The following is a 21,277-nucleotide window of genomic DNA, read 5'->3' as shown; positions in this document are numbered from 1 at the left end:
ATTTGTTGCCTTAATAAATAATAGAATTTATGCATTTACAGCATTCTAACAATCCTGTACATCACTATCACCAAACTATAATGAAACCAAATTCACTCAAATTTACATTATCCATAAAATACAAAAAACGATCGGTTATAGGCTGATCACATCAGAATTTTTTCAGTAGGTTTCCTACCGTTTTTCTTTCTTATTAAAAATTGAAAATTTTAAAACCACATGTCGGCAAATATTTAATATTTGTTTTTGTTTATTTTTAATTTTTCTTCAAAATTTCATGAAATTAAAAAAATTAATTTTTTTTTTTAACTTCAATTTTATATCAATCGTACCATTTTTATTGTACAGTAAACGTTTTAATCACTTCAGTGAAAAGAATTGAGAAAAAGAAGTGAAAATTAAATTAATCTCTTTTTTTTTAAATCTAGAATTAAATTAAAAGATTTCAGACTTAAACCATTAAGAAATAAAACAGTGATCTTTAATTAAAACAAGAAAAAAACAGAAAATACTAACAAAACTAAATTTAATTAAATTTAAATACCAAAAAAATTTGAAAAAAAAAAATTATTTAAAGGGTATGGTTTACTCTAGCCGTGCGGAAGGAAACTGTATTTTAAGAAAAAAGTTTGTTCGTTCGGCTTGAGTTATTCATACCCAAATTCAAATCCAATCCCAAAGAAAAAAAATTAAACAAAGAAACAAAAGAAAAAGATCAATGACGTGTGACTTTTACTTACTTTTATTCGGCTCTAAATTCAAAATTTCAAAAATGGTGTATAAAAATTTAATCATTCACATTAACTTTATAATTAGAATTAATTCAAGATTTAGATTAACAAGGTGTAAAATTATAAATGAAAATTACTAAATTATAATATTAATGTTGTAAATTCGGGAATTATACTATTATAATTAGTGTAAAAAATTAATTTAAGGAACTCAACACACTTAGTCAAAGACTTACGTACATTTGGAATACAAAAAATTTTTCAGAACATATGTGAGAAAGTTCGATACGGCACACACATTTTAAATTTGTATGTAATCGTATTATTTTCTAATGTTCAAAACATAATTTAATATCTAATTTACTTAAATCTGGAATGTTAGAACATCCACCAAAAACTTGTTCGAACCTGACCTATTTTCAGTATAGCTAATTGCTTTAACATATCGCGTAGCTTTATTTGAATTTTATGTAAATGCCCCGTTCCGCCTTTGATTACACGTCACTTTGTATTCGAACTGATTTTTCTTATAACTCTTGCTTAATATTTGTATCGAATTCGAACTTTCAACTTTAAAGTTTAATAAAACTATTTAAACAAAGAATAAAATATTTCAGTCCATATACACACATACAACAGGAATATAATACAAAAGATGTTTTTCAAATATGATCACAATCCGTTGTAGGAACACATAATGTGTCAATTTTTTTTTATATCTAGTGAATACGTATCACTTTATCTCACACACATATAATATAATATTTAAAAGAAAAATAAGCAAAAGAAAGAATAAAATTCAGACTGTACTTATGAATGTTTAAATGAAAATTAAAAGTAAATAGAAAAAAATTTTATTATTTATTTTAAAAACAAAGCTTTCTCTTTTATAAATTGTTAAATAAAAAAATTTTAATAATTAACCGGTGAAAAGTGCGTGTCTGCAATTTGACGAAAATCAGGTTTTCAATCTTATTGAAATTTAATTATTATATTCTTTTTGACTGACCCTTAATGTCAAAATTCTCCAAAGTTTTTCGAAATAGGTTATGTTTTAAGCTCGAAAATTTTGACTGCCAATCGCCTCAATAGGCAGTACTTGTTAGATTTGTATATTTCTGTATTGAACTTCCTTTTACCTCTTTTATAAAATTATAGTTCTCCCCTGTAATTTTGTGATCAACTTCGTACATGTGTTTCGCAACGGTTAAATCGAAATTCCTTTTACTTCCTAGATTCCTTGCATGTTTTACCCCACTTAAATGTTCCCTTAGCTTTGTTTTGGCTATTTGGTCGTATATGTAAAATTTGTCTAAATGAAATAAACTGTATTTCATTTTATACATAGACCGCATGTTTCATCCATTCTCAATTTAACATTGATCGAATTTAATAAACTTCTTAATTGATATTTATTACTGGTTTCAGATATCCGAATATTATATGTTTTCTTTGCTGCATATATGCTTATTAAATTTGCCAAACTTATAATGATCATAAACCAAAAAATCTGATGTGGTTAACACATAATCGACCGCAATATGTATTACCTAGTTTAGTGAGAGTGTTACAGAAGATTACGAAAATGCCTTTTGGAAATTTCCTTTCAATTTTAATGAAGTAACTAAGCTTTTAGTTCACATATCTAGAAAAATGTGAATTTTGCTCTTAGTTGAATTTCGCTTTGTACCACCCGAATTCTCTGAAAAGTTCAAATTGAAAATCGATTGATAGCTTCACTTTATATTAGCAAAAATGTAAAATCGACCCGCAAAAAGGCATCTCTTTAAAAATAGTATATGTGCACTTCGCTACTATGGACAAGTGCGTTCCGACAGTAAATTCGACATCCGAAATTTGGTGCCATCACATAAACTCCCTTATTGTATGCAATGAGGTCGATAAAAATGCTCATGTTGTCCTGTTTATATTTAGCGCGCCTCGAATTTCATGTTTACCTTATTTCTACCGCCAATTAAACATTAATTTTTTTTTCATTAAATTAAAATTTATATACCATACCTTAATTTTTAAAGACTTGTGCAAAGCAAATAATCAAAAATTTCTACGGCAGTCACTATAAATATGGGCATCATAATTTTTTTGTTTACGTGTGTTTACATTAAAATTTGTGGTTGGCGTTGTATATTACTTATATTATAAGTAACAAATTTAATTAGAATAAAGGATATTCGAGTTGTTGTTATAAAGTTTCCAAAACGGGTAAAATATAATACCAACAAATTATTCCTTTTGACTTAAAGGCGAAAAAAAACCATAATGCGAAAAGGATAAAAATAGCTTAAAATTTTAAATATTGCCGATTCGTCCATTTCAATCCTACATAGAGCATCATAATCATCATAATATTATTGTTATATAATCACAATTATAATACTACATAATATAAACAGTGCCTTATTTTGAAAATAATCCCAAATTTTTTAATTATTGATAGAATTTTTTTTTGAACTTCTAGCAATGAATATTTAATTATATTTAAATGTAAAAATAAATAAAATTCCCAAAAAGAAATTCACTTTCTTAATTCTTTACTTAACCTTGAAATTTTTGTTAAAATATACACAAAAACTTTATGCTTTTTTTTTATTTCCTTAATTAAATTATGATTTCATTAATAACAAAACATAACCTCTCATCGCTTTTCCATTATACTATACGCATTTAAACAAGCTAAAGACGTCATTATTTTTCAATAAAAATCCTCCAGGGTACATTTTGAACATTAAGCATATAATCAAACCCATAATGTAAAATTATTTAAGTGTTTCCTAAAACAAATAAATTATTTTAATAATTTTATTTTTTTGGAATATTGTTTAAGATTTTCTATTTCAGTTTGTAATACAGCTTGATGTACATATATATGTATTTTTATGATTGGAATTAATAGGAAATTTCTAAAGACTTAAAATGGTAAGTTATTAATTCTCCCAATGAAATTATACTAAAACTGTTATACTATTTTCAGTAATGTGACCCATAATCTGTTGCCCATTTTTGAAATAGATGAATTTAGTTGACTATAAACAATACGGAAGACGCATGTTATACCCATTATGCCAACAATTATGGATACGCAATATTAATATTAATATCAATTCGAAAATTTGACGCGGAGAAAAACAAAAACTTTACCTGGAGAATTGGGTTTCAATTGTAAGGCTACTGCCGGAATACATATAACATTGCTTTTCAAAATAAATATCCTATATATATAGGAGATGAGCATACTCAAACCTTAACTCAATGAATATCTTAATAAAATATTTGAATATTTATTTCTATATAAGGAATTTCATAAAAAATATTAATATCTGCACTGTGGGATATAGTATATGAAATATGGGTAGACAATTAACCCACCAAAAATCGAACACATATTCAAAAGAAAATTTTAGAAAATTTATAAAATAATTCTTTTATACCAAATGGAAAATCAGTGGAAAAAAATACATATGTATTTTACATATATACATAATTATAACTGTTATACTTTTAAGTGATATAATACTTGTACATAATATAACATGTAATATTAACACGTATAATAAGTCGAGTTTTATAATCATGTAATTTCAATGTCCGTGAATATATAATTAATGTTGTTAATCGAAAAGAATATAGTTATATTTATCAATATAACAGTTATAAAATCCAATATTTCAAAAATTTAAATTTGTCAGTACAAGCGATTTGCAAAATAATACTAAATGAGCTTTTTGAGCACTTATACCAACGTTTCTTAGTTTGGTTTTTGAAATGAGAATTTTATTCAAAAATGGAGACCAATTTTTGAAACAATAAAGATCAAATCATTTGAGCTCTATATTAATTATTAGATGAAGTTGGGAAAAACTCTTTTCTTTTTTTTCAGATATTGGAAAATTTTTGGAAAATAATATAACAAATTGAATTTTTATAAAACTTTTTCAAGTTTGAAATATGTGGATATTTTCGATTACAATTGACCAATATACGGAAATCCGAAATTAGATCAACAATTTGCTATAAAAAAAACTTAAAAATTATATATAAAAAATTAAAGATTGTATAACTATTCATATGAAATTATTTTTAAAAATTATTCATATATAAATTAACATTTTTATAAGGAAAACTTAAATTTACTTTTAAAAACTATATCATAATAAATATTGCATAATAAAAATACTAACACTGTTCCAGAATAAGAATATTCCGGAATAAGATTTGGAAGTTTTTCAAATTCAATCAAAGTTATAATCAAACTCAATACTTATAAACTCGTGTAATTCATCTCATGGTGAATTATAATTGATTTTTAACCGACTGCATTGCATACAATTATGGAGGTGCTGTGATGGCATCAAATTTCTGTTATCAAGTTTTCAATGGGAATGCACTACTCTATGTAGTAGGAAAGCGTTAATAAACTGTTTTTAGAGAGATGTCGATCTGTTTTTCGGTCTGTGTGTCCACGAGTGTATCTCAAGTTCGGCTAAACCGATTTTTATGAATTTATTTTGGCTATGTCACGGATTGATCAACTTTACGGGTATATCAGGCTCTGTAGTACATCTTCTGACCATCACATTACTATAGTATTATAATCTTCTGGCTATTTTCACAATTTTTTGGCGCACTACAGCTAAACTCCACAATAAGTATTGTGTTCGGTTATATACTGACCACATCACAGTCTTTGTATTGTGGTGTAAATCTATATATGCAAATTGACAACAAAATTATTATATAAATTTTATACTTACATGAATAAATCATTTATTATTATTGAGTATAAAGTTGAAAATTAAAAATAAAGTTAAATTAAAAATAAAAAAGTTAAATAACAAATATAAAACAAAAAAAAAATTATTTATTTATATTCAAATAATATTTGATGTATCACACGTTTTTATATTAAACATAACTTTTTTTATTATATATTCTAATACCTATACATATTAATTTATTGAATCGTGTATTCTTAATAATGTACACTAATTCCCCGAGATACGCTTTCTCCTAATATGACATTTCTAATTTTAATTTAAGGCATTTTTTTTTTCAACTTGCGACATAAATTTCATGCATACGACATTAAAAAGTTTTGAATTTGAATCACGAATCAGATAATAACGACGAACAAAATTATTTGAACACATTTGAATTCTCAAAGTTAGCATAGTAGAAGGATTAGAGTATATAAGTAAAACTCTAGATAATTTTGATAAATTTGATATAAATCTCGAGAGATCACACTTTACCATTATTATAATTGGCAAAGCGAACTGCTAGCCGAGTCGAATGGACTAGGCGAATCGAATAATATTTTAAGTTATGATCGGCGAATGCTGCTTTCATTTGCCACATTCAAAATGTTGCTACCGCAAGACATCAGAAAACGTACCGAAAATAATGAAGTTAACATCACACATATGTACATTGTTTTTTGTGTTTTTGCAAAAAACAATTATTGAATTTTCCTATTTAGCAATGTCGGAGGTGTTGTTCATTAATATATTGAAATACTTGAATTGTTTTTGGTTCGTTTTAATCATAATACCAAAAATTTATATCGGCCAAAAACTACATTCACTTTGCCGATCATAATTAATAAGGGCCTTTTAACATCTGAAAGTTAATTGTAAACAGAATCCAAATAATTGACTAATTTATACAATTTCATTTTTTTATTTAATTTAATTATTTTTCATTATTAATAAAGACTTGAAAAAACAGAATTTTTGCTACAATTCGGCAAACGATTTAAAGTTTTATGTTCAAACAATATCGTATCTCGAGGACTTAGTGTATCTCCATCTATTATTTTAAAATTCATAACTCTTTTTTTGAATATTATTTATAAATAATATTCAATTTACCTCTGGATGACTGTATAAATTTTAGTAGCATACCATAATATACTTTGGGAAAACTTTGTTTTCAATAAAAACAAAAAAAAAAAAGCGAAAAAAAAAACGTAACAATCAAAGCACACAGTTTGAAGTTATTCTATACTAAAACCCTATACAGATATTTTTACATGTAAAAATGTTATGTTAGAATTAGAAAATAAGTAAAAACCAATAAATAAAAAACAAAAAAATAAATAAAAACCTGGTCAGAGGGAACAACCTACAATATATTTTTTTTGTAGTTTGTTTAAAAAGGCTAAAAGTTAGTAAAGTATAATTTTTTGATTTATTGCTTTATGATATATTGTATGATATATTTATTATTTATTTACATTTTGATATATAAACTTTTTTTATATATATACTCTCTTTATATAGGTATGAAAATATATATATATATATATATATATATACAGGAATCTATTTGTACTTTGTGTTTGTATAAGGAAAATATGGTGTTTTACTCATGAATTACTTTATTATTTTTTATTTATTATTTTTTTATATAATGTTAGTACTATAAAATAAAATACCTACTATATATATAAAATATTTATTTAATTTTTCTATTTTACATAGAAACAAAATAAAAAACAAAATAGAAAATTAAATGAAAATTAGAAGAAGAAAAAAGAAAACAGAAAGTTACAAAAGTTTTCTAATCAAATACACACAAAAACAAAAAAAAAAAAAGAGAAAGAAAAACAAATAAAATCAAAGAAGAAAACAAGAGAAAAAAAATCAGTCAAAAGCTAAATCCTTTTTTTTTTTTTGTTTTTATTATTATTCTTATCGTATTTCAGAATAATTATTCACAATATTAAGAAATCAACAATTTTCTTATTTCTTATTTTTTTTTTTATTTAAAATGTCATATTCCTATCATGTATAGAAAGGATCTTAAATGGTTAAATCCTATATATCCTATATATTCGAGTAGCTTTTATAATATATTTTGAATATATTAGAAAATAAAAGCAAGAACAACAAAAATAACAAAAAAAAAGCAAAAAACAACAAAAAATATAATAAAAAATCTGAATACTATAAAATTGAAATCTCCTTACATATTTTTTTTTCATTTCTGTATTTTTTTATTATTTTTTTTTTATTTTACGTTCAACGCATTTGATTATGAAAATTACATAAATAGGTTATGAACGCCGATAAATAGTACAGTTAGTTACATTTTGTCATACAGTTAAGGTATCTTAATTTTTTTCAAATCAAACATTTAAGAGAGATTTTGATATCAAAGAGAGATCATCATAAAAACAATATTTTGGAGAAAAAAAAAAATAAAAATAATAGAAAAAAAATTTAATTTTTTTTCAAAATTTGGAAATTTGAAATATAACAAAAATTTTAATTCTTATATAATCTTTTCGAACACAAAAATTTAAAATAAGTGAGTTTAAAATTTTTAATGTTTTACAAAATTTTATTAAATTAAATAAAATTAAATAAAATTAAATAATAAAATTGAAATTTTTAAAATTAATTGAGAGTAAAAATTTCAAAAAAGAAAAATTAAATTTCAAATTTTTATATGGGCCTAGGTAGAGTGTTCTTTTTTGTTATTCTTCTTTCAAATTGAATAATTAATTTTTATTTTCCTTCTTATAATGAACCGTAAGATATATACATTTATAATAACTGTGTATAACAATATGTACATAAAATTACTTACATTATCTATTATATAGATATATAAAAAATTTTAAGGATAATAAAAGAGAAAAAAATAAATTTTTAATTAATTCACTTTAAATTGAATTAATAGAAAATATATAAATATATTTTTCTTCTTTTTTGTTTTGAATAATAAATTAATTATTAATTATTTTATGTTAATTAATATTTTAAAATACTGAGAAATTAAATGTTATCAAAAATTTTTCGCATTATTTTGTTATATACGTAAAAAGTACTTCAAAATAATTTCAGTTAATTGAAAAATTTTATTATAGAATTTATAATTTATTATTTTATAATAGTATATTCCTATTTAATAGAAAATTAATTGTAAATGAAGAATATAAGAAAATATGATTTATAATAGAATTTTTTGAGAAAAAACAAAAAAATATATTGGCAACTCTGTGAAATAACGTAAAAGATAGAGATGATTTTAATTTGTACATTTCTTTTTTTAAATTTCCCAATATTTACAGTAAAAATTTAATTAATATAAAATTTTAGATAGTTAAAATTCCATAATTTTTTATATTTAAATTGTACGGTAATAGAAAATATGGTACAAGAAAATACGGTAATAGAAAATACGGTAATAGAAAATACGGTAATAGAAAATACGGTAATAGAAAATACGGTAATGGAAATTTCGACCTAATTGAAATATTTATTCAAATTTTTGTAATATAAAATTTGTTTTAAAATATATTATAATTTGCGCTTAAATCACTTTAAAACAAATATTTAGAAATAAATTTCAATAATATTGAAAAATTATATAAAAACAAATTTTTTATATTTTTTTTATTATAATTAAATTCTTATGTATTTAAATATTTTAGAAAAAAATGAAATACAGCAAAGTAAGTCAAATTATTTTGAGTATAACACTCATATTTTTGATGACATTACAAGTTAATTCACAAATGTTAGCAGAAAATGAACAGGTATATACATACATACATACATACATAAATAAAATAAAATTTATATTTATATTTTTTTGAAAAATTTTGAAAATTTCAAATTGAAAATTTTTTTAATTATTTTTCATTGTTGTTTTATTTTCGAATACAAAATATATTAATTGTATAGGATACATTAACACTTGGATCAAATTTGAATGAATTAATTGAAGAAATGAAAAATTCATATCAAGATGATAAAATCCCCTATTATAAATTGAAATTGTGGTTAAAACAAATGAAATCTGCTAAGTAAGTATAGGAAAAAAACAAAAAAAAACAATTCACTCATATTTTGTTAGTCGCATCATTGCGACGTGATGGAGAATTATTGAAAAATATTTTGTTTTTTAGTATAAAATTTCAACTTTTGGAAATGATTTTATACTGAAATACTTAAAATATTTGAATAACAACTAATCGCTTTAAGTGATACGACTAACAAAATAACCAGTGATTATTTGCAAATTATTATTATATAAGCATTTTAGAATTAAAAACAGAAAATTTTTAAAATTAAAAATCAAAATGCAATTAAATATGAATTCAGTTTATATGGATAATGTGCTGAATAATGCATAATTATTATTAAATTGCTAACAATTCTTATACAAAATATATACAAATAATTTTTAATTTTGTTATTTTTAATAATTTTTATATTTATAGCGGAAATAATTTTGATGCCAATCTTCGTAATCCAGAAATCAAAAGACAACAAAGATATAGACAATGTTACTTTAATCCCATTTCATGTTTCAGAAAATAAGTGAGTAAATATATTTTATATTTTTAATTTATAAAAATAAATAAGTGAAAAAATACTAAATACATATGTGTCATTTCAATATTACATTAACACACTGTTTTTCTACACTATTCAACAATTACAACATATAATTTGAAATCAGTGTTATTGCAATTTTGAAGTCAGTAGTATCGAAAAGGACAAATTAATTTATAAATTTGGTTTATTCTGCAATTATAAAGGTATTACTGCTGAATAAATCAAGTAAAATTAAAATTTTATTAGAGTATTAGTTAGACTAAATTATAAAATTCGAAAAATTCAAAACTAAATTTTTAATTATATAAGAAATAAAATTGCGAATTTGGTTAAATCAATCCGATTTTTGAATCCAATTAAAAATATTAATTTTAAAAAATATTTATTTAATTTACTAATTCATATATATATTTTTTTTTTTTCGTATATTTCAAAGGTAAATCAAAATTAATATATTTATAATGTAAATTACAACTTCCATTTACAAGTTCTTGATGGCATCTCAATTCTCCTGTGACACGAAGTTTGGATAACTAATTATAAAAAATTTTTTTTTTTTATTTTTAAATTTTTAATCATGTATATTTAATAAATATATTAATTATTAATACGTATAGTATATAATTATCATTAATATTATGTAAAAAACAAAAAAAAATAATAATAAAGTTGAAAAGTAATATGCTCCTATATATGCAAAAATAAAAATTTATTGTTATAATTTTTAAATTAAAAATTTTCAGCTAAACATTATTAAAAATTTATAATTCTAGAATTCAATCTATTATTAAAATATGAAAAATATGAAACTAAAATGAATAATTCATTAAAAGTATAATTGTGTAATCCAAAATCGTTATGTACAGTAAAATTCGTAATCTTTAATTGGGCAATAATGCACATTAAATTAATAATGTGAAATTTACTTCTACAGAAAAATTTTCTTTAAAGTGCAAGAACCAAACAAGAAGAGTAGAAAACCAAACCAAAAAAAATATTAAAACAAAAATAATTTGAGCGATAATCAGAAAAAAACTCGGGGAAAATTACTGGAAAAATTATTATTTTACAAAGGGATTTATTTTTCCTTTCAATATTTTATTCTTATTTTTTTTTCTTATTTATTCCTTAATGCTTCTTATGCAATACAATATTGCTATTATATATAATATTATAATGACATGTGTGTTATAATTTTTTTGTTTTTTACAAACATACGTAGAATTAAGGGTTCATTATTTTATTTTTCATTTTATATACATACATAGTTTATTTGAAAATGATTTACCAATTTGCTTTTTAATCTTATGTTGTACATATTTTTGCTTTTAACAACATGCATCTTTATTAAAGAGGATCCTGCTGTATATTTGGACCTTTTATAAAAATTCTCATATGCATACACATTAAAATGTAAAATATATATATATATATATATATATGAAGTCGCATTTTTATTGTATGTGTATATTATATATATATATATATATATATATATTCGGATATAAAAACATTTTTATATTTTATATAATGGTCATTATTTTAAAATTCGTCTTGGATTAAACATATAATTGTAGCGGAATGTATTGTGCATATTCAAAAATTTATTGTATATTTATTGTAATGACAATATTAAAATCAAAAACATATAAAGAATTTCCAAAAATTGATACAATTAAAAGAAATTATTTAGAACAAGGTCGTAATAATGGAACATACGATGAATTCCCGGAAAGTATTTATTTAATTTAATTTAAATTTTTGAGTTGTTTGTAAAATATAAATTAAAATATAATTTTTTAAATAGAAAAAAAATCGTGCTAATAAAATGAAATTTTTAAATAAAAAAATAAAAATAAACTTAAAATTTAAATTTAATAAATTAATTATCTTAATTTTCTTATTTAATATCAATTAAAATAATTATAAAAATTATTGTTAAATTAAGGATTAATAACGTCTTTAAATTAATTTCATTTTACTATGATTTAAAAGTGCATTAAATTCTTCATTTTAAACTAACAAAAATTATCAAATAATATGTATGTACAATTATTCTTTACGTGGCATTCAATGAAAAAAACAGAATTTTAATCATAAATAAAGAAAATCCAAATTTTCAAATAAATAAAATAACTAAGACTGTGTTAAAAAGTGATGGCTAGACACAATCGATGACGAATATTCAAATTATAAAGCCGCAATTAATTTTAATTAGTTAATTGACAAAAGTACTCAAATTTCTCAACCTTAAATTTCTTTCGAATATTAAAAATGTAAAATTAATTAAAGAAATTTGTGAAAATTGCCAAAATATTAATATTAAATTTCAATAAAATATCAAATTTAGTGTTTAATTAATGCTAGCAGTTATGTTGGTATTTTTCGCTAATAATTTTTTTTTTGTTTTTTCAAAATTGCAATACAGATGGTTGTACCTAAGAGAGCAGCAATACTTTTAGATCGAATTATGATAGCACTAAATAACGCCTTAGAAAATAAAATTAATGATGATGATCCGAAAACTGCAATTAATAAAAATGGTAATGTAAATATGAATATAAAATTATACAAAATTATAAATATAAGTCTACTTTTTATAATAAAATTTTTTTTTAATTGTACTTAAAATAATTTCTTTAATACTTACTGCTTATAGAAATTACAATTTTTTTTTTGCATAACCAAATTTCCTTATTAAAATGTTTCTAAGTCTACTATTGAGTAGAAGCTTGAAAACTTTAAATACATAATTAAAATTAAACTTCAATTTTTTAATATTTCTAAAATTTTAGATTTTTTTTTAATTATAGGTTGAATGTTTTTGAATTTTTGTCGAAATATGAATAATAATTTTAAAATAATATCAAAAATTAAGGCAACAATTAATCACTAAAAATTTTTTTAATAATCGAAATAAAAATTATTTATTATAGTTTTATTTGAATTAGATTATCATAAGTTTCCTTTTAGACGAGCCCAGTTTATATGACATATCTGAGAATGAACAAACAAATAATATTTTGGAATCAAGTGAAAGAAAGGTATGTATAAGAATCTTAATTAAATGAAAATTAACTATATTACTATTTTGTTAAAAAAAAAAGGCAAAAATCAATTCGATGCGCAGAAGAATGCAACGTGAACAGAAAACGGACGAAACTCCCGGAAGTACAATACATTGGAACTGTTATTTTAATGCATTAACATGTTTCTAAACTCATTAACTATTAATTGAATTTCATATTATGTATATTGCTATAAATAGGTTATTAAATAACATTCAGTAACTCCCACAGAATAATATTTTAAAAAAATTCATACTAACTTCTGTCATTTAATTAATACAAAATTTAAGGATATAAAATATTTTAAAATTTTTTTCATTAATATTTCTTGATATTGTAAATATTAGCAGTTTATTATAATAATATAATCGTTGTAAAGTTTCATGGATGGAACATTAATTGAAAACTTCACTAAAATACTTATAATTTTAAAATTTAAAATGTTTGTTGTTAAAAATAGATGAATCTATTTATTTGGTAAACTTATTTACATCATCACAACTTAATTTACATATTTACAAAAAAAAAAAAAAAAAAAACACTTTTGAAATAAATATGTAAAATAACAAACAGATAATTGAATTTTCACTTTTTTTTTTGCAATATGTGGTGTATGCAAGAATGGTAGCACATGAATTGAGTTTATTTCTAAAGAACTTAAAGGCAATGACTTGGAATACCAGTTTTGCAGAAACAAAGAAAGATTATTACAGCATATCTCGAAGTAAATCCTTTTGTGTTGGAGTTAGTTTTTCAGGGAATTGAATATCAAAAGCAATTAATAGGTCACCAAATCTTGATACATCTTTAGGAAAAGGTAACCCATATCCTTGTATTCTTTTTACTGTATTAGGTTTGATAATTTCTTGCATAGTACTAATACGCAATTTATCTCCAGATAATGTTGGCACCTCAAATATTACACCACAAAGTGCCTGAAATATAAAATTTTTTAATATTTAATTTATAAAATTTTTTGCTTTTACTATTCAAAATAAAATAGTATGGAAGATAAAAAAAAAAATAGGGAGAATCATTACTACAAACCTGTTTTAAAGTTAACCTCGCCGTAAATCTTAAATCGCTTCCTTCTCTTTTGAAAAGCGAATGCGGTTTATCTCTTATAATAAAAATAATATCAGACGGCACTTTTCCATGTACTTGATCCCCTTCTTTTTGAAAAGTAACTTTTGTACCTGATTTCCAGCCAGGCTGTATTGAAATTCTAAAAATTATTTTATAGTTACAAATGTTATCGGATCAATTAACTATAATGAAATTATACTTCAAAAATTTATCTTCCTTTTTAGTTACACCACTTGGTTGAATAACATTTCTAGATATTTTCATTTTCTTAGTGCATCCTTTGTAAACTTCTTCTAAAGTAACATATAAATCGTGCTCAATCGGTGGATCTTGAGGTTTTTCCTTTTTTAGTGGGGCATGTACATTAAAGGAATGTGACCTGAAAATAAAATTTTTTAAATATTTTATAAATATAAAATTTACTACAACATTCTATTAAACGGTAAGAAACCTAAATTACAACTGGTATATAAGAATGTTTGGATGTGTCTGTTAAATTTTTTATATATAAAATAATTTATTACCGCTGTTAAGTATGATTTTATATTTTAATTGAAAATCAATTGTTTTAACGATTATTTTAACGATGCACGTATTTATAAAAAAAATTCAAAAATGACAATACCAACCTAAATGCTCCACCTAATCCATGTCGCGCTCCTAATCCAAATCTTGGTGAGAAAAAATCTCGATCATTATCAAGATCGAATATATTGTTGTCAAATAAATTATCTGTTCCAAAACTGAAAAATGAAGCAAAAGGATCCGCTGAACCAAAGAATTGAGCAAATATTGTCCTAGGATCATGAAATTGGAAGTTAAAGTTGCTTGTGTTAGTTCCTGTACCATTTGCACCTGTATTTGAGAAAATAAAATTTTTTAATAAATCATTTTAATTTATTTAAATTATTTAATATTAAAATTTTGATTATTCTTAATTTAAAACAGGAATAGCTTCCAATATCTCTACAAATAGATTATTAATAGGAACAAACCGAATTAAAATCGATCAGTCTATTTTATATAATGATAAAGTAGGATATAATAATATTATTATAATAATGATATTGTAATAATTATGTAATTTATTATTAATTTTAAAATTTGCAATAATTTTAAATTGTTCTCTAAATTAATATAATACATTGAAATTACCTCTCTTTATTCCACTTTCACCATACTTGTCGTATATTTCCCTCTTCTTTTTATCAGATAAAATTTCATAAGCTTCAGCGACTTCTTTAAATTTCTCCTCTGCACCAGGATTTTTATTTTTGTCCGGGTGAAATTTCAAAGCCAGTTTCCGATATGCCTTTTTAATATCTTCTTCAGTAGAATTTCTTGGGATTCCTAAAATTTTATAATAATCCTTTTCCATTGTCACTTAGATGATAAAACACCAGCACGGAAACTGAAATTATTAACAAAATACATAAGAGTAATGTAAATAAAAATTGTAAAGAATTTAAATTAAAAAGATAAATATTTTAATTAGTTTTTAATATAGCATCAAAATTTTAATTATAAAGCATAGAAAAAAGCAAAAAAGAATTTGAAAAAATTAAAATTACAATAAAAGTAAGAAGTTGTAGCAAATATATATAATTTTTTTTAACAAATTTCAAAATAAAAATTAAAATTTTTTTACAGAAAACATATTAAAATTTATAAAACTGATATATGTATGTATGTACATATATAATTTTATTGTTTAATATAAATTTTAATTATTTGCCAATTCATATAAATAAATTTGAAAAAAAAATGATTTACCCCATTCAAATAAATAAAGATGAAAAGTAATTTTGTAACATGTTGATTTTAAAATTGTAATTTCATTGCCTAATTTTGTTTTTTTATTCTCATCCATATTTTTTAAGAAATTATAGGATAATTTTTGAAAAGAATATGTTTGCAAATAATTCACATGGAAACCATTTTTTCTCACATCTTTAATTAAGAAAATTAATTGTCAAAAATTCTGCTACTCATACTTAAATAATTTAGTAGAGAGAAATTTGCATAAATTAACACTTTAAATTTGTTACAGTACCAAAAATATTTTACACAAATTTTATAATGACTTCATTTTATATTTAAATAATTGAAGTTTTGTATATTAAATTATACCTTTATAGAAATAATCCAAATATGGAATATTTAAATCATTTCACCCACTCAATTATTTTCTCAATGAAATAGGTATACAAACTTTCTACCATTAAGATCTTAACTCTGTCACATAAATTTTAAACTAACATAGACAACAAAATATATATTTATACTTATATAATCTAATATATGGAAAATAAATGAAAAATACAAACTGAAAATTAAAATTTATGAATTTTTCTCATCCATAATGACCATATTAGAAAACATCTAATGTTATTTTTTCTAAATACATGAAAATTAAAAAAAAAAAAAAAAATAAGGGGGTAGGTATAAAAGTTTTGTGTTTTATTTTTTTCTTTTTTCTTTAAGAGGGTACTTACACTAAAATCATCAAAAATTATTTTGTAAATCAATCCATTCGATTTGTGTATCAATAATCAAAATTTAAAAGAAAATTGATTTATAAACGAAAAAAAAAAATATCGTGGTTTTAATAATACTTTTTAAAAATCACTAAAAAAATATAAATTTTCTTTTTTTTTTATTACGTTAAAATAATCTTTATTCCCATTCGTTCGAAATTCTAAAAATAAATTATGAATGTGCATTGATTTAATAGTTGCTTCCCATTCACACATATTCTATTGATATAATCATTTCTATATAGATCTTTAATTTTGAAGTTTACATTTTTTACTCTAAGGCAATATCGTTCACAAAATGATCTTGATTTTTATTTTGATTTTTCTTTTTCCTCTTATTCGTTTTTACGAAAAAACCAAAAATGTTTGTCATTATAAAAATAAAATTCCAAAATTGTTTAACTTTTTGCAAGTATTTACCTACACACATTATATACATATGTATAATATTGTTGGTTAGACAAGCAGGTTAGTATTCAATATTAAAAAAATTCAAATTATGAAAAAAAAAAAACGAAAACGAAAAATAATGAATTTTCATCTCCATGTTGTTTAATCAATTTAAAATCTCTACACAAGGTTGCAAATTATTTTATCTAAAATTGCAATAAAAAATAAAAAGTTAGTAATATTAAATAATATTTATAGTATAGAGAATAAAGTACCCTCCAACTTTTTTTTTTTTTTTTTTTTTGAAAAATGTTTCAAGACTGAAGATTTTTAATTTCAAAAATAATGAAAATTAGCATAATGTATTGCAGAAATAGTATTCCCATATTAATAAAATTTTGTTTATTTAACATTGCAAACACTTTTTTTTTTTATTTTAACTTCAAAAATGTTAACTTGTTATAAAAAAAAAATCATATAAATAAAAATACCAGGCAATGAAAAACGTTCCACCAAGTAAAAACAAACCGAAAGCAAACTTTATTTCGAAAACAAGGTAAGCAACAAGCATCAAATTAATTGTCATTAAATTGAATGACGTAATATTTAATGTCAATTTTCTTTTTAAACGTCTTCTAATACTACAAAAAACAAGATGACTTTTAATACTCTGGTATTGATTTTTGAAAGTAAATTTTTATTTCATTTATTTTGAAAATTTAAACATCACTTTTATTTATTTATATTAAGGATTGTATTGTTATAAAAATCAATATCAATTAAAATTTTAAACTATTTTCTATAAAAAAAAATTAGGAGAATATATATTTTATAAATCATTATAACATATTATATTCTATGTAAATAATTAATATAAGAAAATTATTTTAAGTTTTCTATTCACCAGTAGATGGCAGACAAAAAATATGGAAAAAAAATTATAAGCACCATCTATGATTAAATACATACAAATAAAATTAATGAAATCTACCGAATATTTACATATAAGGATAAAATATGAAGAGTCAAATAAAATATTTTGGTACTATATACTGTAATATGTATATAAATAAATAATAAATGAGTCATTTAGAATTAAAAATAAACTCTTATTTAGAATACCAAAAATAAATTTAAATAAAAAGTGAAAATGAAAAAGAGGCAAATTATATGAAAATAAAAAAAGATTACATAGGTACACACGATGTATTAATTCTTATAACACTTTTGAATAATATACATATATGTATGTATGTAAATATTTAAGCTATGAAATTATAAAAATCATAAAGTACTGATAAATATATTTTTAATAAAACTATTCATAATAATTTTATATTTGGAATATAATAATATGCAAACAAATTGAAAAAATTTTTAAATTTTCAAAGCAATTTAAAAGCAAGAACAGATATCTAAAGATAGCTAAAGAAGCTGTAAAATTATTGCCGAATAAATTAAATTATTATTAAATTAATTGTACATGCCCCACATTTCCATTATATCCGATATACCCGTATTTCACTTTAAATGAGAGCTTCAATAAACAGACCCTGATCCGATCTACATATATAGAATCAATATACAAAATTCACCTTGTGATTTATAATATTTAAAGTTATCGCTTTGGAATGGCGTTCGGACTTGTGCAACGACAAGGGAATCGACCGAAGAGGAATCAGGCAAGACCGAGAGATCAAGACTGCGGATCTCAATATTGCTGTTGGCATTTTGACGGGACACAATTAATTGGGAGAAATGGCAAAAAGTCTGAATGTTTCCTAATCGAAAATATTTGTATTCTCAACATCCGCGATATTGGAGTATTAATTTTTAATTCATTTTCAATTGCAACCTCTTTATTTCATCTAAAATGAAAAAATTTTTGAAATTTGATTAATAAAAACAATAATTTTCTTGCTATAACCTGTTGAATTATTCCCACGCTGTGACAATATGGACAAAAATTGCAGATGAGAGTAAAATTTATTCATGCAATTATACCCCAAATAAATGCAATTTTGATTTTTCTTTGACTTCTCTCATTATTTTAAAACTATTATTGCAATTTAAATAGAATTACAAAAAAAAGAAAATTTGGTAAATGTACGGAATGTTGAGAAAACACCCAAGAAAAAATTTTTGTAAGAAATCAAATTGAATAAATTATTATAACAAAACTATCATATATTATAAGGGACACATATTTTAAGCCTTTGGTTGTCACTTTTTTTCTCTTAAAAATTCTACTGCTCATTATGCCATATTGTATAATGCTATAAGTACCCAAATCTTGTTTTGACTAAATCACACAAATTAACATATGTACATATGTATGTATGTACATACAAAAAATATTGTCTGAGTCATTTAAAGTGTAAGACTGTAATCGTTTTCGGAAAATAATATTCTTTTAAGAAACCGAATATTTTCGCCTATTAAAAATATGTTTTTTTTTTTTTTTCATTTTTATAAAAATTCAAGGATCTTTATACATCCGTTTTTTATTCTCAGAATAAAATAATCCAACCAAATTATTACAATAAATTTGTATTGTATACCATTGTATACTTAATTCTTTTTTGTTATAATAATCTTAACACCAGATAGTACGTTGTACACATATACATAGACTATATAGAGAATCTCAAAAAGGATTCTTTTATTTTTATGTTGTCAAACTTAAGAGTTTAAAAAAACATACGCAAGTAAAGAAGTTCTCATTAAAGGAAAAAAAAAATAAATAAAAAGTGAATGCTTTTTTTATTGTTATAAAATATTGAGTATACACAAACGTATAACAGATTTATAAAACAAAAACTACTTAACGGTGGATATTTGAAACCTGCTTATTAATTTTTTTTTTTTATATTTAAAATAACCATATAGAGAAGATTGTTCGGAATCGCCCTTTTATATCCCAACTAACTTTTTTTTTAAAGACATTTCATTACTTTCATAATCGGATTTATTCTTTCATTACGGTAAAAAAAAAATATTTTCCTCTTGTTATGGTTTTTGTTTTTTTTTCTTTGAATAATAATTGAATAAAAAGAATAAGTTCAGTGTTTATTATCCATAGTAATTGTTGTCACGTGACTTATCTGACATTTAAAAATTTAAGAAGAGCTTTACTCTTTACACAAATCTTAGTGTTTATAACAGTTTATGTATATACATTTACATATACAAATATACTGATTAATTTTTTTTAGAATTCCTTTTCAATCATATAAGTCCAATATTTTTACCTATTTTTTAATGAAATGTAAATAAAATACATGACATTCGATTTTATGTATCATATACACAAACAAATGTATACGGATGTATGTTTGTATATGTATGAAAAACAAGTACTTATAATAAATAATTATTCCTTTATAATAATAATAATCCTAATTTGTAATATTAAAGAAGATGTAAAAGACAACATGCCATTTAATAGCTGTACATATTATATATAAAAAAAAATATTGAATATAATAATAATAAGAAAAAACGAAAATTTATATACAGTTGCATTCATTTTTATTTGTACAAAAGCGCAGCTATCACTGTAAAAGCTAATATTTTGAAAATTGATTTTATTTGATCCGAAATGCGATGAAATAATTGAATTTCTGACAATGTTAAATTCAGGGTTGCCATTAGACGTGTGGTATTAATGTGTTCCATTTAATAGTATAACACTTAAGGTATAAATTACACTCTCAACAATGCCAGGGTTTTTTATTTAACGATATATGTATTTATATAATGCTATAATAAATTTAAAATATTGCAGATGTGGTATAATAGTTTTATTGAAGCACTATTGTATATAAAGGAGTATTTGAGGTGAAGCGGTTTCACATTTTTGTGTGGAATATAAAGATCGATTTTTCATATATAACAGAATTTTCATATAAAACAATTATTTATATAACACTGTAGGAATTCAAGAGTAAAACAGAAGTTAAGAGGAGTAGCAACGCACAATTATTCCAGAATATTAAAAAAAAAAATTTAAATTATTCCGGACTTAAAGTTTATAATTTATAAGTTTTTTTATATGTATAACATACTTAAGTCCATCTACCAGATAAAATTTGCGC

The 21,277-nt window shown here is 22.2% G+C and overlaps 2 protein-coding genes across 5 annotated transcripts; one reads left to right on the top strand and one right to left on the bottom strand.

Annotated features, from left to right (window-relative positions):
* Positions 1 to 7,897: 7,897 nt before the first annotated feature.
* Positions 7,898 to 10,796, top strand: LOC129615938 (uncharacterized). Its single transcript, XM_055531367.1, has 5 exons — positions 7,898 to 8,060; positions 9,191 to 9,294; positions 9,443 to 9,564; positions 9,982 to 10,081; positions 10,536 to 10,796. The coding sequence occupies exons 2-4, from the start codon at positions 9,196 to 9,198 to the stop codon at positions 10,079 to 10,081; spliced, it is 321 nt and encodes a 106-aa protein (XP_055387342.1). The 5' UTR covers positions 7,898 to 8,060; positions 9,191 to 9,195; the 3' UTR covers positions 10,536 to 10,796.
* Positions 10,797 to 13,615: 2,819 nt separating this feature from the next.
* On the bottom strand, positions 13,616 to 17,744 carry LOC129615942 (dnaJ protein homolog 1-like). 4 transcript variants are annotated; one of them, XM_055531379.1, is made up of 7 exons: positions 17,672 to 17,744; positions 16,027 to 16,203; positions 15,409 to 15,664; positions 14,883 to 15,108; positions 14,453 to 14,632; positions 14,215 to 14,392; positions 13,616 to 14,102 (listed from the first exon to the last, which is right to left on the bottom strand). In XM_055531379.1, exons 3-7 carry the CDS (start codon positions 15,629 to 15,631, stop codon positions 13,875 to 13,877), a joined length of 1,035 nt encoding a protein of 344 aa, XP_055387354.1. In that variant the 5' UTR covers positions 15,632 to 15,664; positions 16,027 to 16,203; positions 17,672 to 17,744; the 3' UTR covers positions 13,616 to 13,874. The 4 variants fall into 4 exon arrangements, with proteins under 4 accessions (XP_055387354.1, XP_055387352.1, XP_055387351.1 ...); XM_055531377.1 differs by lacking the exon at positions 16,027 to 16,203 and having other exon boundaries at positions 17,672 to 17,741; XM_055531376.1 differs by lacking the exons at positions 16,027 to 16,203; positions 17,672 to 17,744 and adding an exon at positions 16,749 to 16,883.
* Between the last annotated feature and the right edge of the window lie 3,533 nt (positions 17,745 to 21,277).

The sequence above is a fragment of the Condylostylus longicornis genome, unplaced genomic scaffold (genome assembly GCF_029603195.1).
Source record: "Condylostylus longicornis isolate FDR11 unplaced genomic scaffold, ASM2960319v2 ptg000153l, whole genome shotgun sequence".
NCBI lineage: Eukaryota > Metazoa > Arthropoda > Insecta > Diptera > Dolichopodidae > Condylostylus > Condylostylus longicornis.
This window is presented reverse-complemented; position numbering and strand designations above follow the sequence as displayed.